The sequence below is a fragment of the Phycodurus eques genome, chromosome 15, assembly GCF_024500275.1.
Source record: "Phycodurus eques isolate BA_2022a chromosome 15, UOR_Pequ_1.1, whole genome shotgun sequence".
Classification (NCBI taxonomy): domain Eukaryota; kingdom Metazoa; phylum Chordata; class Actinopteri; order Syngnathiformes; family Syngnathidae; genus Phycodurus; species Phycodurus eques.
The window spans coordinates 13,977,166-13,996,190 of NC_084539.1; the positions used below are offsets into that span (position 1 = coordinate 13,977,166).

At 39.5% G+C, this 19,025-nt stretch overlaps 2 protein-coding genes across 16 annotated transcripts in view; both read left to right on the forward strand.

Moving 5' to 3' along the window:
- Window positions 1-6,522, forward strand: part of LOC133414264 (protein unc-13 homolog B-like) — a 56,291-nt gene extending 49,769 nt beyond the window's left edge. For 4 of the 12 annotated variants that reach the window (XM_061699541.1, XM_061699550.1, XM_061699543.1 and 1 more), the window contains 13 exons: window positions 108-134; window positions 276-332; window positions 625-639; window positions 1,696-1,784; window positions 1,875-2,021; window positions 2,128-2,251; window positions 2,370-2,423; window positions 2,497-2,574; window positions 2,735-2,882; window positions 3,035-3,091; window positions 3,302-3,394; window positions 3,479-3,638; window positions 4,446-6,522. In XM_061699541.1, the coding sequence (XP_061555525.1) occupies window positions 108-134; window positions 276-332; window positions 625-639; window positions 1,696-1,784; window positions 1,875-2,021; window positions 2,128-2,251; window positions 2,370-2,423; window positions 2,497-2,574; window positions 2,735-2,882; window positions 3,035-3,091; window positions 3,302-3,394; window positions 3,479-3,638; window positions 4,446-4,731 (1,335 nt within the window). In that variant the 3' untranslated portion in view covers window positions 4,732-6,522. The remainder of the gene's footprint in view (window positions 1-107; window positions 135-275; window positions 333-624; window positions 640-1,695; window positions 1,785-1,874; window positions 2,022-2,127; window positions 2,252-2,369; window positions 2,424-2,496; window positions 2,575-2,734; window positions 2,883-3,034; window positions 3,092-3,301; window positions 3,395-3,478; window positions 3,639-4,445) is intronic. The other 8 variants (XM_061699548.1, XM_061699552.1, XM_061699554.1 and 5 more) reach the window with 5 other exon arrangements.
- Window positions 6,523-8,206: 1,684 nt separating this feature from the next.
- Window positions 8,207-18,994, forward strand: LOC133413313 (phospholipid-transporting ATPase ID-like). Of its 4 annotated transcripts, XM_061697483.1 has the most exons (28): window positions 8,207-8,270; window positions 8,845-8,903; window positions 8,973-9,086; window positions 9,281-9,379; window positions 9,474-9,535; window positions 9,620-9,692; window positions 9,790-9,860; window positions 10,267-10,349; window positions 10,448-10,606; window positions 10,717-10,731; window positions 10,814-10,902; window positions 11,293-11,486; window positions 11,550-11,758; window positions 11,844-11,887; window positions 12,659-12,824; window positions 12,911-13,099; window positions 13,692-13,807; window positions 13,879-14,043; window positions 14,283-14,394; window positions 14,472-14,574; window positions 14,697-14,847; window positions 14,984-15,167; window positions 15,248-15,471; window positions 15,679-15,762; window positions 15,859-16,104; window positions 16,765-16,903; window positions 17,117-17,247; window positions 18,723-18,994. In XM_061697483.1, the coding sequence occupies exons 1-28, from the start codon at window positions 8,216-8,218 to the stop codon at window positions 18,984-18,986; spliced, it is 3,600 nt and encodes a 1,199-aa protein (XP_061553467.1). In that variant the 5' UTR covers window positions 8,207-8,215; the 3' UTR covers window positions 18,987-18,994. The 4 variants fall into 4 exon arrangements, with proteins under 4 accessions (XP_061553467.1, XP_061553468.1, XP_061553469.1 ...); XM_061697484.1 differs by lacking the exon at window positions 10,717-10,731; XM_061697485.1 differs by lacking the exons at window positions 9,620-9,692; window positions 9,790-9,860.
- Window positions 18,995-19,025: the final 31 nt, after the last annotated feature.

A 19,025-nucleotide genomic window follows, 5' to 3' on the forward strand; every position in this document is an offset into this window, starting at 1 on the left:
TGCTTTCCTCACTATCAGGCTTCCACTGTTTTTATATTCACAATCTGTATTCATTTTCATTTCCTCGGAGATGCCATAATGTTTTGCTTTTTCTTTTTTCCCCCTAGTGCAACAATAGAATGCTAGCATGTCAGGCAAGTTATTGTACTTTATATGCAAACATGTCTGTGATACATGTTTGCATTGTATTAAATTATTTTTTTCAACCACCATAATTTCTTGATTGTAGTTTTGGCAATGAGACTTACACATGGTCTTTCCACTGCGTTTGTTAGTTTGAAGAAAGTGAGGCGGAGGAAGAAGAAGTAAGGGAGGAAGGGGACAAAATTCAGGTTGTGGTGTGTTGCAGTCTTAAGTGTAGCTCAAAGCATTCATGTGAATTGTTTCCATCCTATTTCTGCTCCCAGCAACCTCATTAATGCATTGACAACTAAACTGCTGTGGAATTTCACTGGGTGCATAATATATTTGGATAGTCATTTCTGGTGACAAGTCATCATTCAGTCAGTTTCATGGCCTTCCCCAAAATCTATTCACTCATTTCCTTTCTAACAGCTTTCACAAACTGTTTTTGTCTTTTATTAATTTGTGTCCTTTCCCTCCCTCAAATATATTTTGCAATAGACTGATGGGGAGAAGGTGGGTATCAGTTATACATTAACATACAGTACATATTTAAATAAGGTTATTGTTTTTTTTTTTTTTACTAAAACATTGTCTAACATTCGTACCACAATAAGATTGATACTCCAGTAGAGAAGGTAAGAAGCACGACATAATCCATTTGTGTCATTCCTCCCCTGAAGCCTTCCCATAGTGCCACATAACAGAATGTATCAATATTCCTTCTAATACCTCTGAGTAACTCTTGCCATGCATTGATTTTAAAAAGCTATTAGATCGCTGAACTAATGAGTCACACAACATCATATTTATTCAGATGTTGCCTTTCTATGTCTGGGTTAGCTACTGTATACTGTAGAGACATTTTCCTTTTCCTGCACACTAATTGAAACATCTATTTTATTATAAAATTACCCTTATTTATCGGTGCGCTTTGCCTCAAATATTAGAATGAGGAATTATTACAAATGTATGGTGACTGTCATGTATTTTTATTGCACTAAAAACTACACTTTGGTTTCGTCAATTTGTAGCTGCATTGTCAATGTTGTATGACAAATATAAACAAAGGATATGCAGTTGCTCGCATTCACGACCAGCTCTCCCAGTTAACGTGCATACAGTATATGACGTTTATAGTTGTGAATAGCAGTGAATAATTTTACTATACTGCCAGCAAGAATACCTTGTTCTGTCCTTTTAAAAGTTTATGGTATTGTTAATCTGAATATTGTATTGATTTTTTTTTTCTTTAATGGCACTTAAATCTCAATTCAGCTTGTGATTTTAGAGCAATGCGTTTTAATTGTAACAAACACCTCTCAGTATAATGCTGTGCATGATTACAGTACGATAATAAACATGTACAGTACAGTATACAGTATTTAATACCCCTCTGACATTGTCAGAGAGGCAAGTAGTTGTATTTTATGAAATAAAGTAGTATTTTTTTATTTATTTTATTTTGTTCAATAGAACTTGTACTTTGTACCATATGTCGCTTGTGTGTTTGCATTTTCTCTCCATCTCCAGTCACATAATATTAGTGTTCTTTTTGTATTCTTTCTGCAGATGGACACGGAGGCGAGTGATCTGCTGAACAACCTGCAGGTTAAGCTGAACAGCGTGCTGGATGAGCTCAGCAGGACATTTGGGAACAGGTAGAACCCTTGCCCATATTTCCAAGTACATACGTAGGTTACACGCTTGATTCCACGTGCATTTATGCCGACTTCCCTGTTAACTGTCAGTTTCCAGAGCCGCATCAATGACTGCATGCGTCAGATGGCTTCTCTGCTTTATCAGATAAAAGGGCCTCTCAACGCCAACACTAAAGACCAAGTCGAAGCCGACTCGGATAACATGCTAAGGCCACTTATGGATTTCCTGGATGGGAAGTAAGTGGTTACACTTGCTCTTACCCAATAATTTAATGTGTGATGATTTGCCCTTTACAAAATATGATCACATTCACATTTTCCTAACATGTCCATGATTCTTCAGGTTGACGCTGTTTGCAACCATTTGTGAGAAGACTGTTTTGAAGCGTGTGCTCAAGGAGTTGTGGAGGATTGTGATGACCAACCTGGAGAAGACTATTGTCCTGCCCCAGGGCAATGACACCTTTGTAGGTTTTATGCTTGTTTATATCTTTGCATTTGGTTATAATGCATTATTATGTTGATTTATTGTATTTGCAGTTGCCAAGAAAAGTGTACGTTTAAGAGGGTTTTTCTTTTTTTCAGGGTGCACAGATACTCTCAGCTGCAAAAGAACTCGGTCAACTCTCCAAACTCAAAGTAAGTGCTCCAATATAATGGCTCATTGCGAGTGATTTTTTTATATACTAGTCTAACTAACCTCTTTGTATAGGATCATATGGCAGGGGAGGCAAAGAGCCTGTCTCCGAGGCAGTGTGCTGTTATGGATGTTGCACTGGACACGATTAAGGTCAGATGACTTGATCTGGGTAAACTTAGATCAGTCACATTGATGCGGCTTCCCGTAAACATAATTACTAGTAGCGGTTCATACTAAACAGCGACACGTGGAAAAGACCGCTTTAACGGCAGTGTGAAAAATTGGCTTTGTGTTTTGTTTTTCTTTGCAGCAATATTTCCATGCAGGAGGGAATGGTCTGAAGAAGGCCTTCCTGGAGAAGAGTCCTGAGCTGTTCTCACTTCGCCACACCCTGTCCCTCTACACTCAGACCACTGACACACTCATAAAGACATTTGTGACCAGTCAACATGCACAAGGTAGGCCAATAAAAAGATTTCCCTTTATTAACCTTAAGAGTGTGCTGTAACCTGTATTTTGCCAGCCTTTTCTAAAAGTTGTTCTCCACACTGAACTGTGTTCACTAGTTATTGCTGTCTTCTCTTTATTTCCTGTGCTGCATGTGTGCCAGTCCACAATGGAAAGGGTATTAGGTTAACTCCCAATGAAAAAATACAGCCCAGCAGGGGTAGGTTTCCCCATTAGACAGTTTGTGAGCTCACCCATCTCTCTATCACTATGTATTTGTTGTCATTATGTGCTACTAAAGTGGGTAGACATTTTACACAACCTCAAAATGCATCCTCATCTCATCCCGACTCAGTAATTCAAATCCAACATTTTTTGAGAGGGCTCAATCAAAGTCATTAATTTACTATGTGGCTTTGCATTCAAATAGGCTCAGGTGTGTCTAATCCAATTGGTGAAGTGTCCGTCCAGGTTGAGCTCCACACTCATCCTAAAAGTGGGGAGCACAAAGTTTCCGCCAAAGGTCATACAGAACTCACACAATGGCATTAAAAAGGTTTTGGTCTGTCTACCATCCTTGCTCACTGGTTGCATTGTCTTCCCTTAGTTGTGGCAGCCACTGATTTGAAATGGCAGACACCTAGAATGTTCCAGCCTTTTGTGGAACTCACTATGATTGGACCACACCTAAGTGACAAGAAACGTAAATTTCAGACTAAATCCAAGAACAACAGCTGGTCTCCCAAGTTTAATGAGACCTTCCACTTGTGAGTATACCAATTGCATTGTTGTTGTAGCTTTTTTTATGTAAGGGATTGTTAGTTTCCAATAATAATACACATTAAAGTTGTTTTGTCAAGTTATTTGTTGCTCTCAATAGTTGTCCTCATATAACAGCATGGTCACTACTGCAAAGAAAAAAACAGCACACACCTATCACGTCATCACTGTGCGCTCCCTAGTAACATGGTGACAATTGCCATTAATATCAGAATAAACCCGACAACAAATTTAACTTAACAGGGATGACTTCTGCCAACAGCTATTGTAACTTTTTTGTTTGTTTTCATCATCTCTGACAAACCAAAACAACATACTGTAGCTCACGTAAGCAATAATAGATAAGTTAAAGTAGAAGTAGCCAGCAGAATGTAGCTCATTGTAACTGAGTAGAAGTACCATTTCTTATTAACAAAAATAAATAAAAAGTATGTTGCATTAAAACTACTCTGCCAAGTACAATTGATTCCAAAGATTAAGTAAATATAAGGGACTAAATACAACCTGTTGATGGGGTACACCCAATCTGTGCGTTTACACTGCACCTGTATTGGCACCTATCTATTTCATTTCATATTTGATTTTTATCCACATTTGGAAAAGGCCTGATTCTGATCTTAACAAACCTGGATCCATGTGCGTTTTTTTTTTTTCTCCCCCTACTTATGGTGCCATGCTACATCTGAGCTGCCATGCGACATCTTAGTTGTGCTACTTGAGAGCAATAAAATCTGCACTGTCTCACTTGAACTATGCAGTGAATGACCCAACTATTTGCATCTCTCACCCCAAAGCCTCCTAGGAAACCAGGATGGGTTTGAATGCTATGAGCTGCAAGTGTGCGTCAAAGACTACTGCTTTGGTCGAGCTGACCATGTGGTCGGCTTGTCTGTGATCCAGTTAAGAGACATCATGGAGAAGGGCAACTGTGCCTGCTGGTGCCCACTGGCTCAGTGCATCCACATGGACGACACAGGTCTCACCGCCATGCGGATCTTGTCGCAGCGCTCTAACGATGATGTGGCCAAGGAATTTGTGCGGCTTAAGTCGGAAACTAGATCAGCCGAAGAGGGCAGATAAGGTGGGGTGAAAAAAAAGAATCTTCCTTCAACAGACTTTCCTCAACCTTCAACATAATTGACTGTTTGGTGGCACCTTACCTAGATCACTTGGGCACTTTGTGTTTCTCAACCACACACGTCTTACTTGACCCTTGATTATTTTATTTTTTTTATTATTATTTTTTTTAATTTCATTTTTTTTTTTTAATCTCTCTCATCAGCTGTGTGCACACAGCTGATGAGTTAAAGTTCCTGCACCTCCATAGTGTTGTTATACAATAAACCCAGCCAACCCTCCTCCAACCAACCATTTCCACTGTGTTTCATGCCTTACACCCATAAGTCAAAACTGTGAACATGTCAAATGAAGTTGTTTGAATGCTCAAGGTCCCCTGTGGTGCTTTTGAGTAATGTAAAGATGACAATCAATTTTGTCTCATACAGTGTCAAAGTGGATCCAATGCAGCTATTATTTGAAGAAAAGGTCATTTAGTAGTATTTTTAACCACTGGATGAGTTTGTATGACTTGTGCCATTTGGATTATTTCACACCACAATGAAAAAAGCAGTGTCAATGTATGTGGTGCAAACAAATATTAAAAACTCCTCATGAATACTAACATTCATGTTCATTCGCAAAGTGCAACAATGGTAGGGAGTACATTTTATTTATGTTTTTAGACAGTTATTTATTTTTGTGTCCCTGTACATGTGGGATTTGTTAATGAATTTGCACAGTTGTTGTTGCTGCTGCTGGGTTGTTACTAGTTGTAAAGAAAATAACTTCTTTACAGGCTGTAAAGTCAGCCCTCACAATTACCTTACAGCTTTGTGTTTGCTATTAAATTATTACACCAACTACTGAACGTTTTCTTCCCGAAAAATAAAAATTGGGGGGACTCAGCAGCACAACTTCTGAGTTCATTTTTTAAGTGTTTACTTATTCATAGTTTAACATGTAGACGGGTGACAAGAGTTAGAGCCTGAGAGCGTAAGCATTGAATGATGATGCTTCCATACAGGAAATATTTTGGAGACAGTCTTTGACTTTCACAGTCCACCGTTTTCAAAAATTGTTAAATGAAGGAAAAACTATTCTAAAGCTTCCAGGTTCCCAAAAATGTGAAGAATCTGTATAGGTTTATTCATACATTTGTCACCCAACCTGATTTCTGGTTCTGTTTTCTTCTGCTCGTGCTTTCAGTTGCCTTATTGTGATTGGAAATGTTTATATTTTAAACTTTTATCAAATCATGCTCTATCTTTTACCAATCCACGGTGAGGTTTTCTACCTCAGCCCATTCTTGTATTCCAAGTGATATTTCTTTTGTTTCAACTTTTATCTTTTATTGTTTGTAAATGTTATATTGAGATTGTTTTTGTCTTTGTGGTATTATGTATGTGTGTATTATGTTTTTAATGATTTAATAACAATGTGATAGTAAGCTATATTTGTTTGATGAACACTAATCCATGTGTGCCATCTTTTTTTTTCTTCTCATAACTGATGGAGAAATGTTTAAAATGTCACTCGGAATGAAGGATGTTTTTGCAATGAGAACCTCAATGTTGGACCAGTTGTCTTTTGAGCAAATGACCTGTAGAAATGAAATAGACTAAATATATAATATACTGTACATGCTCCTTGTGCCATTTTTTAATTACATTTTTTTTGCATTTGTTAAGTTTTGCAATTTCACTCTCTGCAAGAGTTAACGCATACAGTATATCAGTAATTTTTGTGATTTTATTTGTCACTATTTCCATGTTGTTGTCTTGTAAACATTCCAATTACTTTTCTATAAAGTATCCAAATATAGAAATGTGTACCTGAATTTTTATTTTTTATTTTTTTTTATTTTTATTTTTTTTTATTTTTATTTTTTATTTTTTTAAATGACTGCAATTTACACAATTGGAAAATGTTGATTATCACAACCTTATGTATAATTTTAGGATGTATTTGTGACGTGTCAGTTTTTTTTTTTGTTTGTTTGTTTTTCCCCACACACTCTGTGTGATGTATTTTGACATTTTACATTAGGCTTAAGGAACACGGTGTGAATGAGAGTGCAAAAGGTTTTCTAGCTCATGTGTGAATGATAGGCGGCCTGTCCAGCAGGGTGTCGTCCACCTTTCACCCAAATTTAGTTGGGATAGGCTCCATTATTCTTTGTAACTTAATGATAATAATATATTTTTACATAACGGTAATAAGGTTCTCATCATGAGCAAAACATTACATCTCTCTAATGACTCATTTAAAGCATTAAATGTTGGTGAACATAACTCCCAGCAAAGTAACTACAGTATTCTTTATTTATACTCTCTCAATAACAGAAAATTTTAATGACATTTTAATGATAGTGATAAAGATAATGAGACAGCCATTCATTTCAAGTCTTTTTTTTTTTTTTTTTTTTTTTTTTTTTTTTAAACTGCCCATGCTGTGTCACCATCCAGGTTCAAAGATTGCTTCATTGTTTACTAGAGCTATTAGCAGGGCGGCTCACTGGGCTCAGTTCCTCATTTGTGAACAAAAAAAACCTTGACTGGTGGTTTTGCTCTCACCGCTCGGCTCTCCATCCTGTGTGTCTTCCATCCTGCTGGGGGCCCCAGCAGAAGAACCAGGTTCTCTACTTTGTACCAGTCTGGAGTCTGAAAGTCCAACGTGAGTGCACAATGACCTGCTTTCATTACTTCTATTTTTTTAATTATTATATTATTAAAAAAATATTTGGGCCATGTATCATTATGCAATTGCTGAAATGACTGTTTTACTTTGGATGTGATTAAATTTCATCTCTTTGGAAATCAAGAATAGAGAGAATACACAACTAATCAGAATGTGGGCATTAACCAATTTTCAATATGCATGGTTTGTCCTAGTAAAAGATGTGAAACAGTATCTAAGAAAAAATTGGGGGTTTAAGTTTGGATTGAATAAAATATAATAATCCAAAACTTCAAATCTTTAATATTTAGAAAACAATATAAACTCAATAATCGTTGCTTAAAATAGCCACTGTTTCAGCAGGTATTGTACAGAAATCAGGGTGGAGGGGGATAAAGTGACCGCTTGTGGACACTTGCATTAACAAACTTTTCTGATGAGGTCAAAAGCCTGACGTTGTATCACCACCATTATCTTTCTGGCAATAAATCTCCAGTCAAAGATTTAACGTGCAAAGGCTTGAGCAGGGAATGGCCCAACATTATTGCCACATTATTAAGTCTTTAACTTGCATTTCCTTTCCCATACCATCACTGGTAATAGTTGGACGTCTTCCTCGTGCAGCTGTTGTTGACCCTGACAAAAATTACAGGAGTGTTGCTTTTTTTGTGTTTAATTGTCAGTAGGTTGCGAACTGATCAAGTATCAGTTGTCTACCAATAACACAAAGTTAATAACAATAAGGTTGGTAGTTACCCATGCAATAGAATGCCATACAAAATAATAATTATGTTCCTCCACATGTTCAATACAGAGTAAGAGCGATAAGATGGGATCAGTAGTGCCCTACATTGGTCAGTTGTGTGGGCAGCAGAAAAATCAAGGTGAGTCTTTTTAAATGCATTACAATCATTTTTGTTTTCTTCCTATACTTCAGTTCATTGCTGAAGTATTTGGGTAATGACAGTGCATGTATGGGTGATGAATCAAAGAAATAAGAAGAGAATTGGGCTCCATTAATATTCAACCTGATGCTACAATATAGAATTGCAAGTGCATATGAATGATGACCCTAAACGTAGTACAAAAGAAAGGAATGGAAAATAAAAGTAATGGAATACTCTTCAAGATCGTGGATTTATTCGTGGATCAAGACCTAAGAGACTTTTTGTTTTTTAATGTAAAGACTAACACAGCACTCCACACAGCTCTCACACACCTGGATAATGCTATACACTGATGTGAGGTTGCTATTTGTGGATATCAGCTCTGCATTTAATACAGTTGTACTCCATAAACTGGTCACAAAGATCAGCAAACTGGGTGTCGGCAACTCGCTGCGCACTTGGAAACTCAACTTCCTCTTAACAGACCCCAGAATGCAAGGATGAGAAACAACACGGGGACCCCTCAGGGGTGTGTCCTCAGTCAATCTTTTCTATTTTTTCTTATCAACAGAGGTGGAGAGACACTTGCGAGCCAATGACAGAACCTTCAACCTTTCTTACCACTATGCTGTGAGTACAGAAGATGGAAGAAATCACATCGCGGAAATGTAACTCATTTGTCACTTCTTCTTTCTACAGAATAATGCCATCAAGACATCCAAATACAACATCTTCACTTTTCTGCCACTTAACCTTTTCGAACAGTTCAGGAGGCTCGCTAACTGCTTCTTCCTCTTCCTGTTTACCCTTCAGGTATGCTTACTACAGTATTTGTTTTTTATTAGTTCCTTCTCTCATGCTGCAACACAGTTCACAATGTGGGCTTAATCTACCAACAGATGCATAATTGCATGGTGGAATGTACCTATACAATAGGCCCCAAAATGTTACAGCCAATTTTTCATTAGATTTATTTTCAGTGTATGTGCATGTGTGTCTTTTTACAGCTCATCCCACAAATCTCCTCGCTCGCCTGGTTTACCACAGCTGCCCTTCTCATTTTGGTGCTGTCCATAACAGCGGTCAAAGATGCCACAGATGACCTAGTGAGCAAACAAATACTACAACACACTCTTATCTTTTTAACCAGCATACAGCAACATCTTACTGTTCTTTACCTTCATCCCATTTAATTAACAGAACAGACACAAAAGTGACAACGAAGTGAATACCCGCGAAGTGAGCATCCTCGTTGATGGAGAGTGAGTCATTTGGCTCTTTTCAATTGGTTTTTTTTAAAAACTTTTTGTTGTTGTTGTAATTTTTCCCATATTTAATTTTGCCAGATTTAGAACTGAAAAATGGATGAATGTTCAGATTGGAGATGTCATTAAACTGGAAAATAATCAGTTTGTCACAGTAAGTGCCACAACATTAAGTCACAATAATTGCATGGAAGTCTAAACATTTTTAGCATATAATGTTGGGCTATTTTCTTTGTGTGTTTATTTTTCAGGCAGACCTACTTTTGCTCTCCAGTAGTGAGCCTCTCAATGTGGTTTATGTTAAAACAGCAGAATTAGATGGGTACATCCTCTCTGTCTTTTGAATTTGTGTCAGTGTTCTTCTCTGGTTCTGTTTGTGTCTGCGTTTGTGCATGTGTGCCTGGGTGCGGACTGATCAATAGTATTGACTTGTGAAAGAAAATAAAATTGACCAAATTTTGTAAGAAGAAAGCAAATCAATCTAAATACTTGCTGACTTTCATCCATCAATGTTCTATAGTACTTGGCCTCATTAGGTTCGTGGGTGAGCTGGAGCCTATCCCAGCTGTCCTTTTCAATGAAAATAAATCATTATGTTGAACAACTTTTTTTGTACATATACAGTATCATGAAAAGCTGGAGGTCACCCAGTGGGATACATTTTGACCATGTGCTAATAACTGGATGATGATTTCTCATCTTTCTAATGTTGTCATGATCTCCCCCAGTGAAACCAATCTGAAGATGAAACAGGCCCTGACTGTAACTGGAAGGATGGGAGACAGCACCGAAGCGCTGGCCAGGTTTAATGGTGAGAACTTCAATAGATGCTTTGGGAACGTTTCAACTTTTTCAAACATTCCAACAACATGCGCACAAAGATAACCCCATACACAATGTGTTTCTCAGGGGAAATAAAATGTGAGCCTCCAAACAATCGTCTGGAAATTTTTAAAGGGACACTGACAGTGGATGGACAAATGTACTCTTTGGATAACGGCAGAGTGCTTCTACGTGGATGCACTCTGAGAAACACAGAGTGGTGCTTTGGACTGGTTATCTTTGGAGGTAAATTAAGGGGAGCTATGTGATGTCATTTTTTTGTTTAAATTTTAAGGTTTTGTGTGACTTTAGGGGTCATTTTCCCCCATACATATTGGTCAAATTCCACATTATAGGGGGTTCAACTGGAGGTATGTTGTATTTTTGCTGAACCCATAAAATGTGCATGATTACCAACTGGAGCAATTCAACATGAGACCCTTACCTTTGCAGGTCCAGACACGAAGCTGATGCAGAACAGCGGAAAGACGACATTCAAAAGGACTAGCATTGATCACCTCATGAATATTTTGGTGCTTTGTGTGAGTTTCAGTCACACATATACACTTCAGCAACAAAAAGTTGAATTATATTTAGAAAAGCTATTACTGTATGTCGAGCACCACGGGGACTTAGTGGTTCGCACGACTTGGCTGTAGCCTTCACTGAAGCCTCAAGATTTTCAGTACGTGTGAATATAAGTGTGAATGGCTGTTTGTTTGTGCAGTATTTGCCCTGAAATTGGTTGGTGACCTATTCAACCCTCCCTCGCCCCCAAAAGGAACTGGCTTTGGTGCTATAAAAAATAGATGGTTGTCCTATACAAATTGTATGCAATCTAGGACCTATGCAGGTCATGTTCATAGGTGATGAATGATTTATTGTGTTTCATCTAGGTTTCTCTTCATGAACTCTTTTCTTTCATCGATCAGATTTTTGTTTTCCTGCTGTCCATGTGCTCCGTTCTGGCCATTGGTCATGGAGTCTGGGAGATGAAGGAGGGCTCAGTTTTTACTGTGTTCCTCCCTCCAGAAACTGGCATTGATGCTCCTCTCTCATCATTCCTCTGCTTCTGGTCTTATGTGATCCTCCTTAACACGGTGGTGCCCATGTCTCTCTTTGTCAGGTATGTATTGACACAGAATAATGAAGACATTTTCTGTTTGTCTCACACTTCACTGTTTTTCAGCGTGGAGGCCATTCGTCTGGTGAATAGTTACTATATTGACTGGGACAGGAAGATGTATTACCCCAAGAGTGACACTCCTGCTCAGGCGAGGACCACCACTCTGAATGAGGAGCTGGGTCAGATCAAATACATCTTCAGCGACAAGACTGGTACCCTGACGCGTAACATCATGACATTCAATAAGTGCTCGATCAATGGCAAAAGTTATGGTGAGCAGATGATTAAAAGCTAAACACAAATAACTACCATAAAATATTAATTTGGTGTGTACTTTTTAAAAAAAATTTTTTTTAGGGGAGCTCTTGGACATTTCAGGAGAGAGGATTGAAATAACAGAGGTGAGATTTATTATGGGGTTACATCATTTAAATCAATACAACAACAGTCAATAACCGCTTTTGCGACACGAACCCGTTTCATTCAAAGCAATATTTTAATGGTTTGGCATAGAAACAAACAAAAACAAATGATTAAAATACAGCTCACCAATGTAGTCTTAATGGGAGAGAGCCTTGCACTGGTTTTCTTCAACGAGCTGGTCCAGTCTTGGAGTAATCTTTTCCTTTGAAGATATTGCATTAGCTTGTCTTTTAATGCCGGGAGCTTGGGCTCCATGTGCTGAAGCCATTTTGATGGTTTCAATTGCCTCATTTGCGAGTCTATACCGACATATTACACAGAGCGGGTTCAGTGCATAAGACTAGCAATAAACCCATACCTTCAGTGACAATGCAGGTATTAAATAAATACAGCTCTCATTTTATTGAAAGTTGCAGGTTATTCTGTCAAAACACGTTAGTTTTTTACTCATTTTTTTTGCTAACTTGTGGGCCTACTTTTTTACCGCATCTTGTGCTTGAGATGAGCGTCTTGACAGAAGCAAAGAGGGATACACCTTATTTTCAAAATAAGAGTTATTTCAGACTGATTACCAATAAAGTATTTTTTGTTCAGTCTCTTTGTGCAGCTCGGTACCAAATGGCCTGTGGACCAGCACACCTCCATGGCCCTGTAGTTGTGGACCTCGGTCATAAAAGACATGTTTAAAACAAACCTGCATTTTCAACCAGAATACTGGGCATTTGAATGAGACTTCTTTCTTCCTGTAGAATACACCAAGGGTGGACTTCTCGTGGAACCAGCTAGCCGATCCAAAGTTCATTTTTCACGACCATAATCTGGTGGAAATTGTCAGGGAGGGCAACTTGAAGGCTCAGGCCTTCTTCCGTTTGTTGGCTCTGTGCCACACCGTGATGCCTGAGGAAAAGAAACAAGGTTAGCAAACTTCATTACTGCATACAGTGCATAGTCTGCAGTTTGAATACAATACATGTTTGATGGTCTGTCCCGTTTCCTCCAAGGGGCGCTTTATTACCAGGCGCAGTCTCCTGATGAAGGTGCTCTGGTCACCGCTGCGAGAAACTTTGGATTTATGTTCCACTCACGCACACCGGAAACCATCACAGTCGTGGAGATGGAGAAACTAGTCATCTATGAACTTTTGGCTGTTTTAGACTTCAATAATGTGCGCAAGAGGATGTCAGTCATAGGTGAGACAGTGGCAACAAGATCAACAAAAAAAAAATATTCAAATTCTCAGAACCACTTATTGCTTTGCAGAGTTCATAGGGTTCAATTATGACTTGCCCATTGGCTAAGTAAAACAACAAGGCAGCACGGTTGAGTAGTCTTGAGTCTGCCTCCCCGTGCTTTGATTGGTTTTCTGTTTGCTTTAGGGACTCTGACGTCTTCACACTTCCCAAAATTGTGCATGTTTGGTTAATTGAAGACTCTAAATTATCTCAGTGTGAGTGTGAAATGTCCTTTGTGTATATGTGCCCTGCAATTGACTGACGACTAGTCTAGTGTGTACTCCACCTCCCACCCAAAGACAGCTAGGAGTTTCTCCAGCTCATTCATGACCGTAATGATGACAAGCGCTATAGGAAAAAAAACCTGATGGATGGATAGATATTAATCAAACTGTTAGGTTATTTAGACCCCATTTCTTTCACATTTTGATCATTGCTCTGGATTATATGTAAAATATAAAAAAAAATAAACAGAAAACATGCTTTTTTTTTTTTTTTCCTAAAAGACCTTAATTAATTCAGATATCCATATCCTCACTGTGATATGCAGTGCGTAACCCCGAAGGGAAGTTGACTCTATACTGTAAAGGAGCAGACACCATCATTTTTGAGAGACTCCACACGTCCTGTAACACACTGATGGGCGTCACCACCGAACACCTCAATGTGAGTTTTTATTTTCTCCGAAATGGAAAACCAATCATTGTTGTAATTCCTGTTCTTAACCCTAACTTTAGGAATATGCATGTGATGGTCTCCGCACTTTAGTTTTGGCTTACAAGGATTTGGACGAGAGCTATGTAAAGGAGTGGATGCAGTGTCACCATGAGGCCAGCACCATCATTGAAGAAAGAGACGAGAAACTTGATAAGCTGTATGAAGAGATTGAGAAAGACTTGTTGGTTGGTTCAACTAATGACTGCTTTTCTTGAAACCCTGACTTCTATCTGACTCAAGATGGTAGAGGCAGTTGACTTAAAATTGGTACAATTACTTGACGATCTTCTTTCTAGCCAAGCTAAATCTTATTGATTTAGATTTCTTTTGTGTATTGTCACAGACAAAGATTGACAAGGTAGTTGGGGTGGAACTTCTGTGTATCACATACATATTCTTACCTCTTTACCAACATTTGATTTAGCTGCTGGGAGCAACGGCTGTAGAAGACAAGTTGCAGGATGGTGTCCCACAGACAATAGAGCAGCTGGCCAAAGCTGACATCAAAATTTGGGTGTTGACCGGTGATAAACAAGGTTATTTTCTGCCCGCTGACGAATATTTTTTTTGGTATGATTTAATAACTTCATGTTCACAAAATATTTCCCACCAGAGACTGCAGAGAATATTGGCTATTCCTGCAATATGCTGCAAGAGGAGATGGACGTGTTCGTCGTGTCGGCAAATACAGCAGAAGGAGTCAAAGAGGAGCTTCTGTATGTTCAAAATCTCAAGTTGTTGCATGAATTGATTGTATTGAGCATGGCATAGTTAGTTAAGTACAGTCATCAAAAAACAAAACATAAAGTTAGCAACCACTACATTATTCTGTGTTTAGGAGTGCAAGAAAGAAAATGTGTCCAGGAGCAGCAGAGGAACCAAATGTGACCAAAGCTCGTGCAGGCCTCTTGTGGCTGCGGAAAACAGAAACTGTTCATGATGACAAAGTTGATGGAAAATATGCCCTTGTTATAAATGGACACAGTCTGGTAAAACAAATAAATAAATAAAAAAATATATTACATCATTGTGATGTCAAAAAGTCAAATAAGAAAAAGGAGAACATTTTCAATTTTTGTTTACTCTACCTTAGCCAAGTTTCTTCATCTTCCATTTGATCCTCAGGCGTTTGCCTTGGAAAAAGGTTTGGAGTTGGAACTGTTGAGGACAGCATGTATGTGCCAAACTGTGATTTGCTGTAGGGTCACTCCACTACAGAAAGCCCAAGTTGTTAAGTTGGTCAAGAAATACAAACAGGCGGTCACGCTGGCCATTGGGGATGGTGCAAATGATGTCAGCATGATCAAGGGTAAACTCATTTCACAGATGATAAAACAGTGCAAAGAAAAGCTCAGAATTCATTCGGCCTTTTTTGTGTTTGTCTTGCAGCTGCACATATCGGTGTTGGTATCAGTGGTCAGGAGGGCATGCAAGCTGTTCTGTCCAGCGACTTCTCCTTTGCCCAGTTCCGCTATCTACAGCGTCTCTTGCTGGTGCACGGGCGCTGGTCGTATCTGCGCATATCCAAGTTTCTACAATATTTCTTTTACAAGAACTTCACCTTCACCTTTGTGCATGTCTGGTATGCCTTCTTCTGCGGGTTCTCAGCACAGGTGAGAGACATTGAAGAATGACTTTAAAAAAATAAAAGGTTTCACACCTACATCATGTGACGTTCAGCAGAAAGCAAATACAGTAAATGTCCTGCAGCGTTTCTCAGTATAAATGTTTTTGTGCAGTTTGAATGAAACATTTACTCATAATTACAGTCAATAAATTAAATATATTGACATATTCACTGCGTCTCTTCTAAATCATAGACTGTTTATGACCAGTGGTTCGTCAGCATGTACAATGTAGTGTACACAGTCCTCCCCGTCCTTGGCATGAGTCTCTTTGACCAGGTATGCAGCTTTAGCATAATGCATATTTTAGTAGTGTTTATTCTTGGTAATAGTGTTTTAGTTGCTGTTCTTTTCTCCCACCTTTTGTTACTGCAGGATGTGAATGACCGCTGGAGTTCCCAGTATCCTCAGCTCTACTCACCGGGGCCTCTGAATATTTACTTCAATAAGAAAGCAATGGTGTGCTGTATGATCCACAGCTGCTACAGCTCCCTCATTGTCTTCTTCATCCCATGGGCGGCCATGCACAACACAGTCGCAGACAACGGCAAAGACACTGCAGATTATCAATCCTTTGCTTTAGTGGTGCAGACGTGTCTTCTCATTGTGGTCAACATCCAGGTGAGAAGTGCAGAATGTAAGAGGTCCTTTTGTATTAACAAAGCATCTGCTACTTAGGTTCCGAAGAGATTGCAAGGCTCTATTTAAATCACAAATCTCAACTATTATTATTATTTTTAAAACAATCTAAGATTATGGTCACATTTTCTTATTTGGTTTCTTCCGTGCGGCATGGTGGGCGACTGGTTAGCACACCTGCCTCACAGTTCTGCGGACTGGGGTTCAAATCCCGGCCTGCCTGCGTAGAGTTTGCATGTTCTCCCCGTGCCTGTGTGGGTTTTCTCCGGGTACTCCGGTTTCCTCCCACATCCCAAAAACATGCAGGGTAGGTTAATTGAAGACTCTAAATTGCTCGTAGGTGCGAATGGTTGTTTTTTTATATGTGCCCTACGATTGGTTGGCGACCAGTTCAGGGTGTACCCCGCCTCTCGCCCGAAGATAGCTGGGATAGGCTCCAGCACGCCTGCGACCCTAGTGAGGATAAGCTGTTAACACATTTGAAAGTATGTACAAAAACTTGACATTTTGGAAATGAATGTTTGCCCTGCGATTGTAAATACTTCATGTTTGTATTCTCCTTACAATACAAAGTAATAATTCCTATGTGCTGTAATAAATATTTACTTGATAGTATTTATTTATTGTTTTTTAATGTTTCAGCTCTGTCTAGACACTCATTACTGGACAGCTGTCAACCAGTCCTTTATGTGGGGCAGCCTGGTATTCTACTTCGCCACCACATTTGCCATGCACAGCAACGATATGTTCTCCATATTCGCCTCTGTATTCCCCTTCATCGGTAAGTCATTTGGAGCATATACAAGAAATGCTACTGCAATTTTTGTTCCAGACTGCAGACAACTAAGCCCAGTGATAATTAACATGCTAGTGAAAATATTTACCATTCCTTTTTATCTTATAAAGTGGCCGATTTTGATTAGCTCTTTAGCTGCTCATTGTTTGAGTACATTGTAACTGTGACTTGTGTACTGCTGTACTTTTGTAACTGCAGGCACAGCGAGGAACACTCTGAGCCAGCCTAATTTGTGGCTGACAATATTCTTGACTTGCCTTCTCTGTGGTCTTCCGGTGGTGGCTTTCCGTTTCACTATCATTCAGCTTTGGCCCACTATCAATGACAAGGTATTACAATCCTGAGTGTTACGTGCGTTTTCCTTTTCAATTACATGTATATAAGGGTCTCTGGAGTGCCTGGCCACCCACCATTTAATAATCAAGTTAATCTTTTATTTTCTGCCTAGTTCTAAAAATGTCTGTGAGCCACACGCTATGAATTTTGCTTAATTGTGAGGTAATAATTAGATTAATTTACATATAATAATAAACACCCCAACATTAGTTTCTCTGGCCATGACATGACTAGGCTAGATAAAGATCCAGATCCACACTTTCAAGGTAGTGTATGAAAACACTATCATGCAGAACCCCCCCGCCTTCCTTCTTTGTTGGTGCGACGCCCTTGTTGTCATGTCAAAGCCACAAATTAAGCAGAGCTACGTTCCACACAAACACACAGTTTTGATAGAAGCACAGATTAGCTTTAGCTGACACCACTGGCTTCTGAAAAGTGGCACATACTTGATCGCTAGCTGAGTTGTCGACGTGGTGGTACATACAGTGTACTGTAGGAACTGCTGCCTCCACAAGTGAAAATGCTTTTATTCTCTTCTGTCCCATGCTTGGGGTTCTGCTTCTGCAAGTTAAAGCCTGTCTAGCGGCAGAGTCCATGCCCCCGGTCGTCATGGTAGTGAAAGCCAGAATCATTGTCCCAGTAGTATTTGGGGCTAATATTTGTTAAATAGCATGAGTCAGGCTAAAAACCGGGTTTGTAGGTGTCATGTAATTCTTGATTTATGTCACATAACATGTTGCCTTTAAATAACATTTAGATTTTCTTAATGGCTCTAAGAGTGTACAAATTAGTTAACCACTGTAATGTTAGTACGTTATAGAAAGCACTCTTTCATCCATCGATTTTCTGAGCCGCTTCTCCTCACTAGGGTCACGGGCGTGCTGGAGCCTATCCCAGCTATCATCGGGCAGGAGGCAGGGTACACCCTGAACTGGTTGCCAGCCAATCGCAGGGCACATACAAACAAACAACCATTTGCACTCACATTCACACCTATGGACAATTTAGAGTTATCAATTAACCTACCATGCATGTTTTTGGGATGTGGGAGGAAACCTGAGTGCCAGGAGAAAACCCACGCAGGCACGGGGAAAACATGCAAACTCCACACAGGCGGGGCCGGGGATTGAACCCCGGTCCTCAGAACTGTGAGGCAGACGCTCTAACCAGTCGTCCACCGTGCCGCCTACCACTCTTTCAACGCTCCTTAATTTAAAGCAAAAGTTAATCATTGTTAAAAAAATTTTTTTTTAAATCTAATCAATAAATGCCTTTACCTTTGTTAACAAGAGCTCATAGCAGCTAGCCAGTTGGCGGGGTGCTAGCAAGCAACTAGTGGTATGGGGTTAATGTTAGTGACCCCCCCACTGCCTGGACTTCAGCTCTCTTAGCCTCATAATCTTCAACATAACGTAATGTTTTCCAGAATACATTACATTTTGAGGTGTGACTCTATTATCTACAGGTGAGACATAAAGTGCGTGAGGAGCCACTGCCAGGTCCTGCTACTCGCCGTTTGCCGGCTAGGCGAATCAGCACTCGCCGGTCGAGCTATGCCTTCTCTCATACTCATGGCTACGGTGATCTGGTGACATCGCGAAGATTCCTGCTTAAATGTCCTCTAAAGAGTCGGAACACATTGTTTAAACAAACAAACTCTCCTCTGGCCCAGAACCAGCCACAACTCTATCGCGCCATCACAGGGGAGTCAGAGCAACAACCACGGTAACACTAGTTAAAAGGTAGCAGTTCAATGAAGCCATGTTCC